The following is a 19649-nucleotide window of genomic DNA, read 5'->3' as shown; positions in this document are numbered from 1 at the left end:
GAAAGCAAAGCACTTTACAAAGGAAGGCAGCTGCGAATTTTCCATTTGCAGTGTTTGTTTGTTTTGGCTCCTGTCATCACTGCCATGATTGCCCCGGGATGAATTTCCCAGTGGAAACATCAACAAGGTAGGAAACGTCATAATTATATTTCTTATTATCCCCCAAAGAATATATTATTATGGTAGATATGGCTATGATCTGAAAGAAAAGTGCTATGTAGCAAATACAACTGCTGTTAAAACTCGGTGATTTTTCACCCTCTGGTATTAACAAAATGGCAAAGATGAAAAAAGGAGTTTTTGGATATTATTCCCTGCCTTTTCTCATGTGTATTTGCAACTGGGCAACAACTATGCTTATCGGTTTGCTCTACGCTTTTTTCTACTGAATAGCTACATATTCAGTAATGTTCTGGAGAATCTCCTGGAGGTGACTGGTTGCAGTGAATGGTCCAAGAAACGATATGGGGCACTACCTCACACTAGCTGGGGGAGTAAAGAAAGCCTTGATTCTTGCTGGATGCAAAGATGGCTCCTGAAGGGAGCGGACACTTTGAGTGGGCATTTTGTGACTGCTAATGGAATGTCGATATGCTAAACTATACTTCCTCGATCCCCAGCTTCTCTGGAGCTTTTGCTTGCCTGAGATGCCTGCAAAAGCTAGCCCTTTTGCTAGTTTTATATAGCAATATAGAAATGTAGGACAATTAAGGTCCCGTAGGGCAACCCTCAATCAAAAGGAACCATGAATCAATGGTTAAATGCTTCTCTCTTTTGTTTGGCAGGCAATTTTTAGAATCGTTCTATACATTTCTTCATAAGATCAGAAAATTTTGTCATTTTAGACAGTTCCTCATAAGATCTCAGTAGAATGAAGCACAGCTGTTCACGCTTCAACCCCATAAGACACCTATGTACTGACTTTCTCCCCTTTCCTGTTTTAGTCCCTCCGAGTCCTCACTACACTCCTGTTTCTTGAGATTGTTTCCAAAATAAACTACTTCAATGCAATTCTTTATCCAGGTTCTGCTTTGATGGCGGATCTGGGTTAAGACAATGCAACATCGCCAAAGGAGCGATATTTATGGGCTGAAAGATAATGTGCGTGTATGGGGAGGGGTGCTTGTTTGGGGATGGTACTGGCATTTCACATGGCTTTCTCTCCTTTCCCATATCCCTAAGTAGTGGAATCCTGGTCCACAGTCCTCTTCTCTTTATCTACAGTTTCTCCTTAGACAATCTCTGGTTCTATAGTGTTACCCACCACCTCTACTTTGATGACTCTCCAAATTTTATCTTTAGTTGTGACATCTCCCATGAGCTTGAGTATCATTTACCTGTTTGCCTTCATAACTTCTCCATTTGGATATCTTAACAGGCATATTTCCCTTCATCTGTACACAATGGAACTCTTGTTTACCTCCCAATAATGCCCCATAAAAACCCTGTTATGCTCCTAATCCTCTTCATGGTGCCACAATCTACCCATAGTCCAAACAAATAAAATAAAGAAATCTAGATGTACTTGACTCAGCCTGTCCCACACACTTCCCAGAAAGTTCTGTCAATTCTATCTCCAGAACAGATCTTAAGTTTATCCACTTATTTCCATCTCCACTGGCCATCACCCTGGTCTTAAGCAAAATTATCTTTTGTCAGGGTAACTGACAAAAGCCTTCTAAAATTGATATACTGCAGTCAGAATGGTTTAAACAAATACATATATACCACTTGCCTCTTTAAAACTGTCCAATGGCTTCTTAAGGCACTGAGAAATCAAAGTCTAAGACCTTCCCATGTGCCTAAGATCCTTTATGATGTAGGCCCTGCTCATGAAAGATATGGTTTTCTCCCTTGTTCCCTTATGCTCTGCTAGAATAGCACCTTTCATTCTTCAAAAAAAAAAAAAAAAAAAAGCCTAGGTTCTAGCTCCCTTCAGAGTCTTTCATTTTTCTGAAACTTCTGCTTGAACACTTGTTCTCTTGGTTTCATATGTCATATTTCTTATTTAGGCATTAGCACTAATCTCTACTCTTCTGGAGTCATTCATGTTATGAGCACCTGTACTCCTTATACTCCTGTTTATTTCCTTCATAATTCTTTCCATAAACTCTATTCTGTGTCTTGAGCCATTGTTACTTTCTTTTGATCTTCTCAGAAGGCAAGTTCCATTAGGGTAAGAATCTCAAATTGCTCTGGCACTTTTGTGGAATATACTAATGGAAGAGTTATTTTGAGGAATTCCTCTGGATGGGTGCATGTAGGAATTTCTTCTTACCTACAATGAAAGGTAAATTTTGTCTAATATTTCCTGTCTCAGTAATCTATAAATCTCTGTCTCTCTGAAGCCGTAATATGACCAAGAGATGGGAGTAAACAATTTTTTGTAAATATGGGAAGACATTCTTATAAATCTTCATTTCTTGAGGCGCCTGGGTGGTTCAGTTAAGTGTCTGAATCTTAATCTCAGTTCCGGTCTTGATCTCAGGGTCATGGGTTCAAGCCCCACATTAAAAAACAAAAACAAAAACAAAAACAAAAAAAACTTCATTTTTTATTTCATGTGATCAGTCTAATTTTCAACTAGGAAGAAAAACTGATGATTCATCCTTAGTAATCAATTTTTTTGTGATCAACTGCATTTTTCAATAGCTTTTACCTCAATAGAATGAATGGTTTTGTTTTTATCTGAATGGACAAAACTTCAATCCCATCTGGTGTATGATGTCTTTTTTATTATAAAACTGGCTTGGCTAACTTCTAATATAAACGTGCCATACAGAGAATGAAACTCATAGTACTTCTTAACTTCCCCTCCCCCAGCTACATAGAAATGCATTGTCTCAATTCTCTTAAAGATATATATGCCAAAAATTTCAATACCTTTTAGTCACAAATTCTTCTTTATTCTAGTTTCAGTTTTCATGCCTGTTAAATCAGGGTGTGGCACTCCAGCTTTTTGATGAGTCGGCACAGGTTAGATCTGTTTGTTTCATTTTGTGCCTGGGACACAGTGACCTGTGCTCACTTTGATAACCTTGTGCTAGAATTTCATAACAAATACCACCAGCACCAGAAAAAACTTTGTTTTTTAAATTTAATTTAATTTTGAAAAATTTTTATGGTGAGGGGCACCTGGGTGGCTCAGTCAGTTGGGCATCTGACTCTAGATTTCGGCTCAGAACATGATTTCAGGGTTGTGAGACAGAGCCCCTCCTTGGCTTCCCTGCTCAGAAGGGAGTCTGCTTGAGATTCTCTCTCTCCCTCTCCATCTGCCCTTCCCCCTCCAAATAAATAAATAAATCTTTAAAAAATTAAAAATAATTTATGGTGAAAATAAAAATGAAAGAAGCCCAACCCTGAGTTGATAAAATAGTAATACTAAATACCTTTAATTATTTCCAGAAATATTTATAGACATATTTATTTCTATATATCAAAGCTAACATTGCATTCTTAGGCAAGTTGCTTCCTAAACACACTTATTTTACAGCATCTTGTACCTTTTTGTAATTTAGGACTTCCACATACTGGATTTTCCTAAGGAGAGGCACATGGATATTATTTGTGATTTTATTTCTTGCTATCTACTAAACATGTCATGGGTTTTGTTATCTTTAAACAAAAAAGAAACTGGTCTACAACACACAGATATGTTAATATTATATCCTCAGTTTGCCAAAATGAGAGAAAATATTTTGAATTTATGTTTTGCATCTGATTTTCCTTGTTACTCTCTAAGCATCATATTGACTTTGAGATTTTTAGAATACGGAGATTTTTCTGAAGTCTAACCTCAGGGTAAATGCATTACCTCCTTTGAATTTCATGATGGCGATCAGTCTCACTAGTAGGTCTTCTCTCGCTTGACTTGAAAAGAACCAAGGAAAGGATTCAACCTATTTGATCTGTCAGGGGCTGTCCTTGCTTCCTTCGCGTGACTTCTCTACTCCTCACCTCCTTTTCCCTGTGCACCATGCTTTCTCATCACATGATCTTACCGTCCGTGCAGAGGAGTCCAGACCTCCCATATGGGCAGAGGCAGTCGACATCTGTCTTGGATTTAGGAACACAGGTGGCACCGTCCCCACACGGGCTGTTTTCACAGGTAGCAAACTGGCACATCTTGCCTGCGTATAGCCTCGGACACTCACAAAACCAGTTTCCATGATCACTAAGAAGGAAAAAGGAAAGATAAAACCAATCAGAAAACAATTGATCTTTTACACACAGGCACACTCACACACACATACACACACACACACACACAAATAAAATGAAAATTGCAGCTTGTCTTCTCCCTTTCTCTCTGTTTTTCAACTTTAAATTATTTCTCGCTGTGTACTTCACATTGAAAGCAGACTAGCAGCTTTATAGTTTGCCTGAGGCCATGAATTCTATTTTAAGCCATGTATTTTTATTTTTGATTTATCTCACCTTTATTTCACACTGGGTGCCTTTTTAGGGCTTCATTAAATATGTGTGGCGCTGCCTCAGTAAAGTGCTTCAAATGTCGATTAGAAGAAAACATCTTAGGTGCACCACTCAGGAGAATTTCAAGCTGGGGATAAACTTCCTCTGCTGAGGACAAAGTCCTCCAAGAGCCACCTTTGAGGTAACTCGGCAAGAAAAGCACGGTGGGGAGCCAAAATGACTCAATACCTCCCTGGCTTCAAGTGTGGCTTGGTGGCCCCAGGCTGAGAGCGTCTGTGGGAGAGGAGCTGAAACTATGCTCACCTGCTCACAAGCCTCCTCCAGAGGGGAAGGGGACTGGGAATCTGGTGTTTCTGCTTTCCCTGCATCTATCCCACCCTTTTAAAGTAAAGGTAACCCTAGCCTGCCTTTGTAGACTCATTCCTCCACCATTCCCAGTGCCCACTGACCTAGTAGCTGCTAGGGGGTCTGCCCATTCAGAGGGGAGAGCCTGGCAGAGGATAGATGACCAGTGCCTAGCGGTGCAAATGCAAGGCACTGGGGCAGATAGATGGTCAATGATATTATTTGGTTACTAGATCTAACCATTACTCTGCAGTTATATGAGCCAGTGGATCTTAAACCCTTTTTTTTAGTCTTCAAGCCAGTTTGAATGGGGGTTTTGTCACCTGCAGTTAAATGAATTCTATTTAATATTAATGCCCTTCCCTTCCCCTGTCTTCCCCTTCTTTTGCTTTAGTCCACACACCTTGCCACATATGAATCTTCAGGGTTTTTTCCTTCTGCTTACATCTAATCTTCTAAACATGACTGTTAACGCTTAAGGACAGATGCTAGGACCATCCCCCAGGTTAGGATGTCAGCGTCTTTGGTTTCACGACTCAGCCTCCCAATCTATTTGCAGATCTTGCCCATACCCGGGAATGTTCTTCTTGTCCTTCATATTTTTCTGGTCTCTTCATACCCTCTTTCCATCTTTTAACCCCCTTAGTCCAAAATAAATTTACTTTTAGGAAAGTATCATACTAGTGAATACCCAATTTTGAAATATGAAGAGGTTCCCTTTCCAAAAATGTACATACTTTCCTATTAATTCTCTATGTTAATGGGATGAAGCACTCTTGAGAGAATTTATATGTCAGAGAGCAGGTACATCTAGCTTTGGTGGGTGAGGCTCTGAGAGCCTTGGATTTTATTGACATGTAAGGTGCTGAATGTGAGTGACCAGTAATTTACTTGTTTTATAACTTTCATGGCAACTCGCATAGCGTTTTACACTTAGCAGACAGAAAATCTCACAGGTTTTGAGAGATGGGGGAAAAAGAAAAACAACAACAAGGACCGATGTCACTAAGATGGTTATAAAGTGCCCTAAACAAACTCTTTTGTTATGGGGCTTACAAACCAGAATTTCGAGGACCCTTGAGCTCATGCTATTTCTTCTTGCCTGAGAACAGTGGTAAAAGCATAGTCAGACCACCTGGCAGGGACAGAGAGATACCTTCTGGTGTGACTTAAAGTGTTAGGTAGGAACTTAATGTTGCTGGGGGCCACGGATAAATCCCATGTAATTTCACCTCCGTTTACTTAACTTGGAATTGGAAGTTCAGTATTCTGGGATGAAGTCCTGGAGTATAACACTCTTGAAACTGCATTCTGGAAGGGCCAAATTCATCTTTTTATAGTAAAGGAGAATGCCACATATATGAAAGTCATACGAATCTAAATATTGATTGATTTAAGTGCTTGAATCATAAAGACCTAACCAGATTTGAAATGAAGGAAAGATGCTTTTCTGTTATAAACTGGGGAAAGCACTAATTTTAATCATATCCTATTGATCAATCAAGCCTCATTTCCTTTTTGCTTTCATCAGGTGTTGGAAGAAGTTGGTTGTTATAAATTCATGTGGAGATGACTAACCGCGTGCATCTGCACATCAACAGGCAGCTAGAGCAGGGAGAGAAATTAAATTCTAGAGAAAATGCTCCATGAAGGGGGAAGATCCTCTCATCTGGCTGACCATGAGCAAGTGCCCAAAGCCCTCTTGACCATCTTGACTTTCCATTAGGAAGAGTCAGTGTTAACCAACTAAAATTTTGCCAGATGATGAGGCCTCTGTATATTTCACTTCAATTGTACCTTCGAGTTCCAAAATATTTCCTGGAGTGCTCAATATTTCACCTGTAGTTTTAATAAAATCTATTTTTGCTACCAGCTGTATTACCTGGACCAAAAGTTTCTCCTTTTCAGATCTTGCCAAAAATCCTATTACGAAATCTCAACTTCTACAAAAGCTGCAAGTCAGCTGAGTCTGTTGTCACTTAACTCTAATGACAGCTCTCCACATCCTGCAGCAAACAGCAGTGTTGACCAAGAAAGTAAGTGTCCTGAGGCTGTCCTAGGTGACAGTCCATTGTTTGGAAACAATGATTAATACGATGTCACCCTCCTTGACTCAGTTTACTTTAAATGTTGTAACATCTCTGTGAGTGTACTGGATACTGTTTGATTAGTTACGGGAGAATAGATTTACATGCAGTCCACTTTTTTAATTTGAAAAAGTTGTCAAAATCTTACCCTTCACAGATCTGGAACCATATGGAAAAATGTTTTGCAAAGCCTCCTCTGAGGAAGTCAGGGCACTTTTCAGAATTAAAAGTAGGTCTGAGAAAGAACCCAGGTATCGGTGACGTTCTTACCTGTAAACCATAACCCCGTATTTATTGCCAACTGCTGTCAACCAGCATTGGCTGTGCACCTATGTTATGGACAGAGTCACTTGCCACGGAGTTCAGAAGATTTAATTCTGCTCTTGTTTGGGAAGACAACATAAGGGCATGAACGGATCATTATAAGACACAGCGTAGGTATATGAAAAGGGAATTTAGGCAGTGGGCAAGGATTTTAAGGCCTTAGCTCTGTGATACATGGATTCAAATGCCAGTGGCTTCTAAAAGCTTTTCTGAGGACTGGCACCACAGAATGATACCTGTGAATCATTCACGTGGCTTTTAAAATGCAGATTCCCCAGCTGCCCTTGCCTTCTGAGATTTTGATTTAGGAGATCAAGGGTGAGGCCCAAGATTCTGTGTTTTCAAGATGTCACCATGTGATCCTCTTGCACAGCCTGCTTTGTGCAAAAGCCAGCTCCCCTGAGACAAATTTTCTCACCAGAATGAAAGGTTGGTGGGCATGAGTTACTAATGTGTCTAGCAGGATGCCAGGGCATTATAATTTTCTCTTTTCAGGCTACATTTTAGCCTTTGACTAATGTATATCTGAAAATACAATATTTATCCATTAAGACAAAGATTAGAGGGTTTTTATTTTACTAGAGCCATATATGGTCTACTGGATGTATATTACACTTAGCAACATAAAGTAGGAAAACATTCAGTCAGTCATTTTAAAGCTTAGTTAAAAAAGTGCTACCTATATAAGTGTATGCAAACATCTGTTTATTTTGGCACTGTAACCATTATAGCATATTCAATTACAAGTCACAATATGGTTAGTGTATCAGATGACTGTCATTAAGTTTCTATGGGTATTAAAAATTATCTTTAGAAAATTTAGCTGATTAAAAAATCAAAGATGCTGGCTTGAAAAGGATGCCTCTATTTACATAACAGCCAGATGCCTGAAAATGTTCTAGAACTAAAAGGACTCCTGCATGTATTAACTTAAAAAAAAATAAATAACTCTTCCTGCACCCTTTGTGTCTAATGGATCATTAGTGCGTTTCAAAGTTGACCACCCACGGTGTCAAGAGAGGGAGATTCTCAGCAGGAAAGTGAGCAGAAATGAGTCCTTATGAATTATGTCTCTAGATTCTTCTAAAAAATAAAAATTACTATTGGCAGAAATAACCCATCTCTATGTATAGGCTCCTCTATTTATAGTACCACAGCACTGGCTTAAGAATGTAAATGAGATCCCAAGTAGCTGTGGTTCAAGTGGAACTTTCATTCCTTTTTCATGAATTTCACACCACACAGTAAGAGTCTGCTGATTACCAAGCAATACCCACCAGCCTCCCCACCTCCACCCCTAGTCTTCCTTACAATTTTTGAATTCTTTTCAAGTGAGTTGTCAGCTGTGCTTGGAGACTCAACTGTCACCTCATCCACAGATAGTCTGTCTCTAGGACAGAGCTGCCTCAAAGGATGTTATTTCTTGCTGTAAGGCACACCATCATCTTTGACATTTTTCAGTTTTTCTTTTTGAGAGTAGCCAAACGTGAATATAACAGAAAAAAATGCAAAACCAAAATTATCTTAAGGTGGCCTAGAAAGTGAACTTAAGAAAACAAAGTCTATATAATATACCCACGAAGGGAGAGCTCAAGGGAAATGTCTTTCAGCTTCAAGGAACTTTCTTCTTTTTGTGAAAAGATTTTATTAAAGGTAGAAACAAAGAAGATAAAAAAGGATATGAGCAATAATAAAAGTTAGAGAATTACATGTGAAGATGTGATATAAAAAAGAGGGATAATTCACAACAATATAATTTTTTTTTGTCTTGCTCTAGGATCTGTCCAATCCAATCCTGTGCATATTTTGTGAAGGAAGATTGAATTTATGTTATAATTTCTCTCTCTTTTCCCCTCTCTCCCTCCTGCTTTCTCTTAAAGCCATGGTTCACTTTATAAAAACTTCTTCATTGGTAGAGAAGGATGATCAGAAATTTCCTTCCCAGCAAGAGCCATCCTTTTCATTCCTTTTGCCATGGGACCTACTAGTTCTTAGGAAATGGAGATAAAGCTTTTCTTCTAAGAGAGGAGCCTCAGAAAATATCAAACCCCAAATGGGAGCTACCATGGTACAAGTGGCCATAATCTAAAGAACTTAAATGAGAGATGCAGGAGAATGTGCCAACAGTGATCAGCTGCTCATTAAACGATAGGGAAAGGAGGTGGGCAAAGATGAAACATACAATTAATTGAATCTGAATCAGTTAATTGTGGGATAAGAGCAAACAGAAGAGTCTGGTACAAAGAGAAGTGGGTTGGGGAAAAAAAGGATGAGGTAGAGGTTACCAGTGGGTGAGAAAATAAAAGAATGCATTCATGATTGTTGAATGACTATCTCATTTCGCGTGTCTAAAACCACCTCCCCCAATTAGAAACGTATCTCAGGGTTTTTTAAGATTAGACTTTGTGATCCAGCAACAATTCCATAACAGATTTTCTTACTCCATGTTCATTGCAAAATTAGCCAGTCTCCAGTCCCTTGCACTGGAAGGGCAATTTGGGCAAGATTTAATATAACAGAATCAGTAAATGCAGTGCTTATGAAGCTCTGGAGTTCTCAGATAATTTCCTGTGAAGATAATGTGCCTATTTGGAGGCTATTTCAGGCTGGAAGAGTTGGTATAAGCTTTTAAAATGCTATTTTAACTCCTACTAAAAAGAAACAAAAATTCTCTTAAAATATTTAAGCCAACAAAGTGCTGTTTCACCCATTCCCTTGACCTCACTAATGTTCACATACACACAATTTCTACTCAGCTGTTTCCATGGTGAAATCAACTGTTGCCAGGAAGGTGGAAACAGTGCTAGCGGCGTTGACGATTGCTCTTTTCTGATATTAAGAAATATTTACAAAATTGCTGGGGGAGGGATTTATTCCTCACACACATAGGAATAGAAAATAACTCCCTAGAAAGACACACATTTATAAACATGGAAACATTCTTTATGAACATTGCTATATTCCTATGTTGAATTTGCAACAAAAAATTTAATTTATCCCACTTTCTCACTTTCACCAAATGCTTGATGCTATAATTTTGCATGGGGAAAAAACAAGAAATTCAGAGGACTTCTTGCCTCTAAATATGTTGATGCATCAGACTTGCTCTCAAACTACAGGAAAAGGGGGGACATATGGAACTGTCCCAAACATCCTAATACATGGTCAATGTCCTGAATAATAGAGATCAGAGATTAGTGACTAGAAGATGTTTAATGCCTACCCCTTGAACCACGTGGTATATTTAGCTTATAGGGCTGAGGTCCAGATATAAGGTTTGCTATACAATTACAGGGAACAGGGCACCTGGGTGACTCAGTTGGTTAAACCCCTGCCTTTGGCTCAGATCATAATCCCAGGGTCCTGGAATTGAGTTCCAAGTCAGGCTTCCTGCTCTGCAGGGAGTATACTTCTCCCTCTGTCCCTCCCCATACTCATTCTCTCTCTCTCAAGTAAAAATCTTTAAAAAAAGAACACTTATAGGGAACAATATAAAATTTGTCACTCAACATTTACCCATCATACACGAGATTATTTCCTCAGTCCCAAACCCAGTTCAGACCTTCAAGTCATCCAGCTTCCTCCCTGTAGCATAGACTACACATTTGTGTTAGTCCAGGTAACAGTCCCAAATCATTTATCAAAAAGTTTGTACTAATTTTGACTTTCACTCCTTTCCTCCTACAAAACTGGTTGTTAAGATCTTTCCCAAGCTCTAAGCCTTATGTGCTACATTCTTGTGAGATGACTTCCTTTCACACTCTACGGATAAAATTGCAGTCATCAACATTAACCCTTGACTTCCCACCTCATTTCTTCTTGTTTCTCCTTCTTTCTTTTTACCCTATTGTAGGCTTTTGGGCAGAGAAATAATCATATTGTGTTTTAGAATTATCATTCTGAGGCTATGGTGTGGAAAATGTGCTGGAGGGACACTGAGAAAAGAAGGGATGCCCTTTTTTCTCTGCTTTCTCCTGTTGGGGACATATGCAAGAAACCCAGTGGTGCTTGCCCCCAGCAAGTTTCAGCAGCATCTCCTCAGGTGAATTCCCAGTAAGTCCATGCTCCAGCTGGGTTTCCTGTGAGACTCAGGTGTCCCAGTGGGTGGATTCTCAGCAAGTTTCATAGTGCCTTCAAGAGTGGCTTTCCAGAAAGTTCTGCTGGTTCTCTAGTGGGTGGCTTTTAACAGCATTTCACAGCCCCCCCCCCCCCAGTGGGCAAAGTTCTAGTAAGTTTAGCAGCAGCCTTGTGGGTGGTTTCTCAGGGAGGTCCTTAACATCCCAGGAGATGGCTTCCCCATGAAGTTCCCCATGAGTTTCAGCAATACCCCAGCAGGTGGCTGCCTAGCGAGTTTCTTCAGCCCCTCAGTGAATAGTTTCCCCTTTCCCAGTCCTGGTCTGTGGCATCTCAGTGAACTTTTCTATACCCAGTGACCACATGGTCTCTAAAGTAGTGTAAGTATAGTGTGTGTGTGTGTGTGTGTGTGTGTGTGTGTGTCTTCAAAATTTATTCTCTTTTTGAGTATTCTCCCTCAGCCCTAAAGGTAAGGATTGCTCCCTACATTTGGTATATCTAAACTCTTAAGGTATTCTTTGCCACTTAGGAGTTAATCCTGTTGCTAGTTAATAATTCTTCATATTAAATATTCCTAAATTACTGTGTGGCTTCTGTCTCCTGACTGGACCTTGAATTATATTCAGATACGGCAGCTGGGAGGAGGTTATCAATGAAATCCAAGTAGAAGTGAAATAAAATCAATGGAAGCAGGCATGGAGAGAAATGATTTAATAGATGTTTAGAGGAAAAATATCTATTCAACTTGATGGTTGGTTTCTGGTTTGGATAACAATAGATTTTGATGCCATTCTTAGAATTGAAGAACATGAATTTGGAAAGTAGGAGGAGAATATGATGAGCTAATTATACACATATTTGAAGCATCCATGGTATCTTAGTGAATATGTTAGGTAGTGTCAAAATAAGTTATGACTGTAAAAAATAATTTAGTTTTGATTATAATTAAGAGAACCTATGGATTATTATGCTAGTTAGGGTTGGGGGAAGAGGCACCTGAAGGAAAATAAACTTTGACTTAAATACCTAAAGAATTTAAAGTGTTGGACCAGCTACTTACCATACAATAAAATCAGAAAGGCTGCATTAAAAGTATTTACCATTATACTTTTGTTATCACCACATGGAAAGATGCCCATGTATGTGGAAACATGGTATGGCAAAGCTCTTTTTAGGCTTAAGTGAATATTATTTTTCTTTTTTTTTGGAATATTCTTTTATTAATATAACTGTCATACATGCCATAGCTGTTCTTCTTAAGGACAATTTGGTTAGTGGGGCGCCTGGGTGGCTCAGTGGGTTAAGGACAATTTGGTTAGCTTTGTGGGCACAGTTGAGATGCTAAGTGTATGAGAGAGAGCTTACTGGACAGAACGCATCCCAGTTTATTTTCATGCAAAACTGTTCATGATGATGATGATGATGATGATAATTCTTTATAAAGTGAAATATGATGATGGTGGTGATAATTCCTTATAAAATGAAACATCTTTGAGGAGTACTAAACTGGACAGGATGTCAGGGCAACAGGAGTAACCAGGGGCTATCCCAAACAAAATATAGTCTCTGTCTAGGGTCAAATATTTCCCCTTAGTCTATTGTTACGCTGAATGTACTAATTAAATATAAGGAACTCCCACCTAAAACTAATTCTGAAGTAGAAAGGCAATTATTTTATCTTGTCTCCTGCATTATTTGGAAACTTATTCTATTAGAGTTCAAATTTACACGTATTCAGGGCATGATCTTGGAAGAACATTTTCTGTTAAGCTGATACAATTGAGATACAAAGCTCAGAGAACTGAAAACAGCTTTCCTAAAAAAAGAACTACTGATAATAAATCACTGCTTTGCTACCTTTGATATGTGGTCTTCTCTCTCTCTCTTTCTTTTTTTCTTTAATCCTGAAAGGGATAATTTGAGTTTTAAATACAAGAGGTTGAAAGTAGCTTCAGGCTTTTTCAATTAAAAGTTTAAGTTTTCAACTTCTTTGCACTGGAAAAGATTAAATTTCTTCTTGGAATTGGTTGACATGATGTTAAAATGGACCGTGCTATTTCTTTGAAAACCATGTACAATGGCCAGCCTTCATCAAAAGGTGTTTCCGCTGGAGGCCAGCTTCTCAGGTCAGTGACCTTATGGAAGGTAAAGGACAGTTTTAAAAGCATTTATACCTAGTTAACATTTTTTTTTGACACTCTATTAGATGTGACAATTTTCTTTTACATTAAATGGATAAAAAAAGAGAAATAGTCAACTTTTCCTGCTGTTTCCATAGTTTCAATTAGTTTCTTTCCCCTCAATTGCTCTATCAGATGGGCTAGATAAGATTTCACTATTTGGGGGATCATTTTAAGCCTCTTTTCCAGCAGTTTGTTATTTTTAAAGCTCCAATGATTCACCATAAAATGCATCTCCATCTGCAGGAAGCAATTCTTAAATTGCTTCACTCAACAAATCCAAAACTGCTAGGCTCACTATTGCACAGAAATAGAACTGGTTTGGAAGGGGATTACCTATTGGGTTCAGAAAACCTTCTTCTGAGACAGGTTATAGCATGGAACAGGTCTCTGAATACCAGAGGCAACTTTAAATTTTTTTTAGTAAGAATCATTTGAAGTTTTGTTTCGTGGATTTCAACTGTTTCCTGGGAAAAAAAAACAAACAAACCTATATTTCTTGGTAACTAACATTATGAGTTGTTGAGAACTCTACAATCAGTTAAAACTGAATTAAAATTTTCTCTGCAACTTAAAATTGTATTTGAACTGATACATATTTAAATACCCTTTTCTCAGAATTTATTAAATCTTAACTTGAATTCAGTCCTTTTCTAGAAAATTTTTTACTTAAATTCAATGTAGTTAACAAATAGTGTATTATTAGTTTCAGAGGCAGAATTTAGTGATTCATCAGTTGCATATAACACCCAGTGCTCCTTACATTAAGTGCCGTCCTTGATGCCCATCACCCAGTTACCCCATCCCATTATGCACCTCCTCTCCAGTAGTCCTCAGCTTGTTTCCCATAGTTAGGTGTCTTGAATTCAGTTCTTAATTCATTTTATTTAAAATTAATCTCTTTCCTTCTCGCTCCATGGCACATATATGCAAAATACTAGACTTTAGCACAAGGAGTTATTACACAATATAATTGAATTTTTGACAGGTTTTATTTACACTAACCTGTAAAATAGGGCAGAAAATCTTAGTTGTTTTAAATCTAATTAAAGTAAAATAGAAACCAACAATGCAGGTCAAAGGACAGAGAGTTGTTTGCCAGTTTAATCTTATGTAGGAAGCTACTGCTATCCTTGGGATTTAGTAAGGTTGAGTATTCTATAGGATTTTCAAACACAGGACACAATTTGTCTTAATCCTACGTCAGCATTTCTCTGAAACTGATTAAGCCTTTCACATAGAAAGTAGAGGTACAGTAGACCTTTTAATTAAAAAACCCTGCAGTTATTTTCAACCTCTGATATTGAAAATCAAGTTATTGATTTTGTTGTTCTGAAAAAGAACGAAAAAGAACTTGCTAATCTGGAAGTTATTCAGACTCATTTCTTATCAAAAGTATTGTTGGCGAATATCCCAATTCCTTCAGGAAACCTTTAGGTATGAATGTGATAGTGCATAAGACAGACTATTTAAGGGATACCTTGTTTTATTACAAAAAGTGTCACTCAAGTCTCCAATAAATAGCTTCATACAAATATTTTGCAGAGATACCATTTGCCAAAAGCAATGTTTTTATACTGTGTCTAGTTTTGCACTAAAGTCCCTTGAAGGTGTTCCATAGCCTTCCTTCATGAGGGGCAAAGGGTCACTTTGGCATGACTCAACTAGCATCTTGAATCAATCCTTTCTTCCTTCCTTTTTTTTTTTTTTTTAAGATTTTATTTATTTATTTGACAGAGAGAGAGTACAAGTGGGGGGAGTGGCAGGGAGAGGGAGAAGCAGGCTCCTGCTGAGCAGAGAGCCCAATGTGGAGCTCTATCCCAGGTCCCCAGAATCCACGACCTGATCCAAAGACAGATGCTTAACTGACTGAGCCACCCAGGCGTCCCTCATTCATTTGTTTTCAATAAACATTTACTGGATTTCTCTGTGCCAGGCACTGCTAGGCACTGTGACACTGTGGTGAATAAAATAGATACAGTCCCATTTTGTATTAAATTTGCAATCTGAATGGGGAGATAGGAATTAAACAACTGGGTATAAAATGACAAATTATGTTAAGTGCTAAGAAAGAATATCACATGGTGCTACAGGAGAGGAGAGCAGGGGGATTCTTTTAGACGGTGGGCAGAGGGGAATTTTCAATGGGATTAGTAATTAGACTAAAATATAAAAAAATGAGAAATTGGGCTAAGTGAAGAGCAGGGAGTGTTTTGAACAGTGAGCAACATGTATGAAGGCCAGTATATGAAAGAAAGCCTGACACATCACAGTATTCAAAAACAACCATTATGCCTAGAAAAAGGAGAGGATTTGAAGAACTAGGCACAGGCTATGATCATGCAAGGATGTCTCTGATTTTATATCAAGATATATTCAATATTTCAACTATACATAACAGTGTGATTTTCTATCCTTGATCAAGGAAAACTGTAAAAAGATTCCTACTATACATGATAACATAGTGTTCACCTTTCTAGGTTTGATAGCCTCATTTGGGCAGTAGTCAATTATACTACTCCTTAGCTTTTAAAATGATGGCTTCTTACTACATTTGGAATAAAATCCAACTTTTTTTCTTTTTCTTTTTCTTTTTTTTTTACAGTGCTGGATGTGCTCTGGCCCTTGGTTTCCTGTCTCACTCGTCTCTTTCTACTTAATCACTATGCTCCTGCTTCACTTGCCCTTAATATAGCATGTCAGATACCTGGGCTCAACTGACTTCAGATGTGGCTATACTGGGCAGTTCCCAGGGAACTCGGGACTTAACAGACTCTACTTCTCACCATAAGAAGAGTATAAATCACTTTTGCCTTGGACCCAGGACCTCTCACAGGCCCCTTTCACCCCCATGAACACATGGCCTAAAAAAGCAAGGTTAACGCCCCAGGGACAACCTCAAAAAAGTGGTGGTCAGAATGCTTCTGCCTTTCACCCTTTGGGTGAATATTCTTCACAGACCTTCTGTAGACTTTTCAAGAGGTTCTTGAAGAACTGAGCCCTGCTCACACAGAGCAGTGACTTGATAATGTACCCTTCCACTGACTTCCCCCTTGTTCTGTCTATCCCCAGGCCTTTACTTGCTCTTTGGGATCACTTCCAAAAAATTGTTTGTACCTAAGCCTGTGGTACAACCTGTTTTTTGGGGGAACCCGAGCTTTGGTCCCGATCTTTCCGTTTTGCAAACCTGCTGTATTTCCTCCTCATTTAAGCCCTTTGTACTCTACCTAGAACCCTTCTTCCCTTTTGTATGATTTTTGCATGGCTGATGCCTTCTCATCATTAAGTTCTAGCTGACATGCTATTCCTAAAAGGAGCCTGTCTTTGAAACTAATATTGCCGCCAGACTGTTCACCTCTATCATTACTCTTTGTATGTTTATTACAACTAATCACTTTTGAAATGTTACTATTTATTTTCTTATAAATTTATTTGATTGCTCATTTACTGCCCACTACCTAGAATGTATGCGTCAGGAGAGTAGAATCTTAAGTATGCAACAGAGATTTGTATTCTCAGAGCCTAGAAGAGTGGCCGGCATATAATGGTTACCCAATAAATGTGTGTTGAAGGAATTAGCAAAATAATTCCATGTGTTTACAGGGTGAGATTATAAAACTTAGAATGTAATTTTTTTTTTTTTTAGAGGACATATACTGAAACAATCTCTTAAGGTGCCCTTACTACTGAAGAGCTATATGTAAAATTTCTTTAAGGTAAATGAAAAGAAGACAAAAATATCCCGAGTTTTTAAATGGAGCTCTCTTTACTGACAACTTTCCACTTATTTTTAGTTTTACTAATAAAATCCCCTGACTGGATAGTGATTACTTTTGTGGGCGAAAAAATGGAATGGACTGGGAGGCAGCAGAAGGGAGGAGCATTCTTTGGTGTTGAAATACTTAATATCCTGAGCTGGGTTGTGGTTAAATGGGTGTATAATATCTTTATATATATATATTTAAAAACTCTTGGCTTCGTTTCATTCCTAGAAAGCAAAAATATAAACCAGTTTTGCAAGCATTTAGAATGCAAAAGCTTCGTTCATGTCAAGTTTGTTTTTTGGATAGTCCATCGAATTCTGGTTTTTGAAATTATAGGTGGGTCAATAAAAAATACTTTGGACATATCTTCCATTTTTATTAAATTTGTATTTGCCTGTTCTCTCCATTTGGGAGACTCTCATGCTAAATTACATGGCTAAATTAGCACCAATTTAAGTGTAGTTTCTAAATGGAAATCAAATATCCTCCAGTATCTTAGTCACAAGGTCTATGTTTTATAAATAGCAATTATGTTTTTTTGATAGTGCAGTGATGAGTCATATATTCCATGAGGCACTGAAAGTCCGGAAGTAATTCAGGAACATTTGGGCGCGCCTCATGTGCCGGACAAGTAGGCTGCTGCTTTTGTAGTATGGGCTGAGAGGTTGGAAGTTCTCCAATCCAAAAATAACTGCCCATTGTCCTGTGATGCTCCTTAAAAATCTATTTTCAGGGCTCTGTTCTTTTTAGGTAGAGAATTAAAGATTCTTCTCATACCTTAAGCACTACCTCAATGCCACCTTCTTAGTGATACTCATGGCCAGAACTAATTGCTTTTATTTATTTATTTATATTTACTTATTTATTTATTTTTATAATTTTTTAAAAGGTTTTATTTATTTGACACAGAGATAGAGAGTACAAGTAGGCAGAGCAGCAGGCAGAGAGAGAGGGAGAAGCAGGCTCTCTGCTGAGCGAGGAACCCAATGTGGGGCTTGATCCCAGGACACTGGGATCATGACCTGAGCTGAAGGCAGCTGCTTAACCAACTGAGCCACACAGGAGCCCCTAATTTCTTTTATTTTTGACACACTGATGACATTCACTTACCCATTCAGACATTCAGTAATATGTATGAAATCCTGGCATGATTCAGGCATAGAGTAGGCTTGAGGACAGACAAATAAGACATGACTACCTCTTAGTAAGGTTTTAGTTTAGATTAGTAGTTCTTAGAATTAGTTTCTCATTAGAATTGCTATAGGAAAATGCAGATTTGTCAAAAATACAGATCCGCAAGCATGGGAAATAGGCATGTATATTTTTTACAAATTTCTAGATGACTGTGATACACATTTCTGGTGACCTGGTTTCCATTCTTCCACAATAGTTCCACTACAAGAACTTGACCCACTTTGGGAGTAAAAGTCTTTATAGTGAACTGAATCTCTCCAACTTATTTTAGATGTAAGCATTGGTTATGATTGTACTGCCTGGAGGGAATATTCTTCTTCCAAAGTGAATGGTGGGTACTGATTGAGATATCAAATATTTGTTGAACACAAAATGAATGACTGACAACCTTTTCGAATTGAGCTGTCTTCAGATGAAACATCTCTCATACAGCATGGATTCAAGACCTATAGAACTTAAAAGTTGGCATCTCAGATTCCTAGTTTCTAGAGTGGAAAAAAAAAAAAGGAAACTTGATGCTCAATGCTTTTGTCATGCCTTCATTTAAAATTGTCTAAATAATTTATACATTTTTTATTGAGCAAAACAAAACAGCTTTATTTTTAATGGCATGGATCACAAAAAGATTATCTTAAACCTTTGATTTCAAGGAGTTTTGAGTTTTCTTTGGAGTACATTTTACAGGATTAAAACTTGACTTATTTTAAGTTTGTATTTTAAGATACTCTGTTTACAAAACAAGACCTAGCCTCCATTTTCTAGGTTAGATAATATGAAATCAAGTAACTGTTGGAAATGGCACAGTCTGTACAGACTAAGGACAAAGAGAAAAGAAAATGCATACACATGATTGCCTACTGAAAAAATTTTGATGCTATTATTTAGATCACTGTGTTAAATAGTTGAAAGATTCCAGGAATAATAATGTTATGCAAGTTGCACCATATCACATTTTCAAAATGATGAACTTTTAGGAATTTGGTAATGAGGTGATAATGAGATGATGAGGTGTGAAAGAAGTTAGTTTCTGCTTTGCATTTTTTTTAGTCCATTATCTTTATTGCTGTCTTATAACACTTCAATCTATATACTGACCTTTTATTCTGACTGCTACCTTAACTGTGACTATCACACATTTTTGGGAGATGACTATAAATTATGAAAGGTTGAAAGTGTCCCCCAAAGCATTAAATCAAATGCTATAAAATTAAGTGTTGACATTTTTCAAAAGTGCAAAAAGTGCAAGA

General features: G+C 38.0%; 1 protein-coding gene across 1 annotated transcript in view; it reads right to left on the bottom strand.

Moving 5' to 3' along the window:
- Positions 1-19649, bottom strand: part of EYS (eyes shut homolog) — a 1652140-nt gene that overhangs the window by 102945 nt on the left and 1529546 nt on the right. The window contains 1 exon segment of the mRNA XM_032864581.1: positions 4002-4174. Coding sequence (XP_032720472.1) covers positions 4002-4174 — 173 coding nt within the window.

This window comes from Lontra canadensis, unplaced genomic scaffold (genome assembly GCF_010015895.1).
Source record: "Lontra canadensis isolate GAN:19392208 unplaced genomic scaffold, GSC_riverotter_1.0 scaffold27, whole genome shotgun sequence".
Lineage (NCBI taxonomy): Eukaryota > Metazoa > Chordata > Mammalia > Carnivora > Mustelidae > Lontra > Lontra canadensis.
This window is presented reverse-complemented; position numbering and strand designations above follow the sequence as displayed.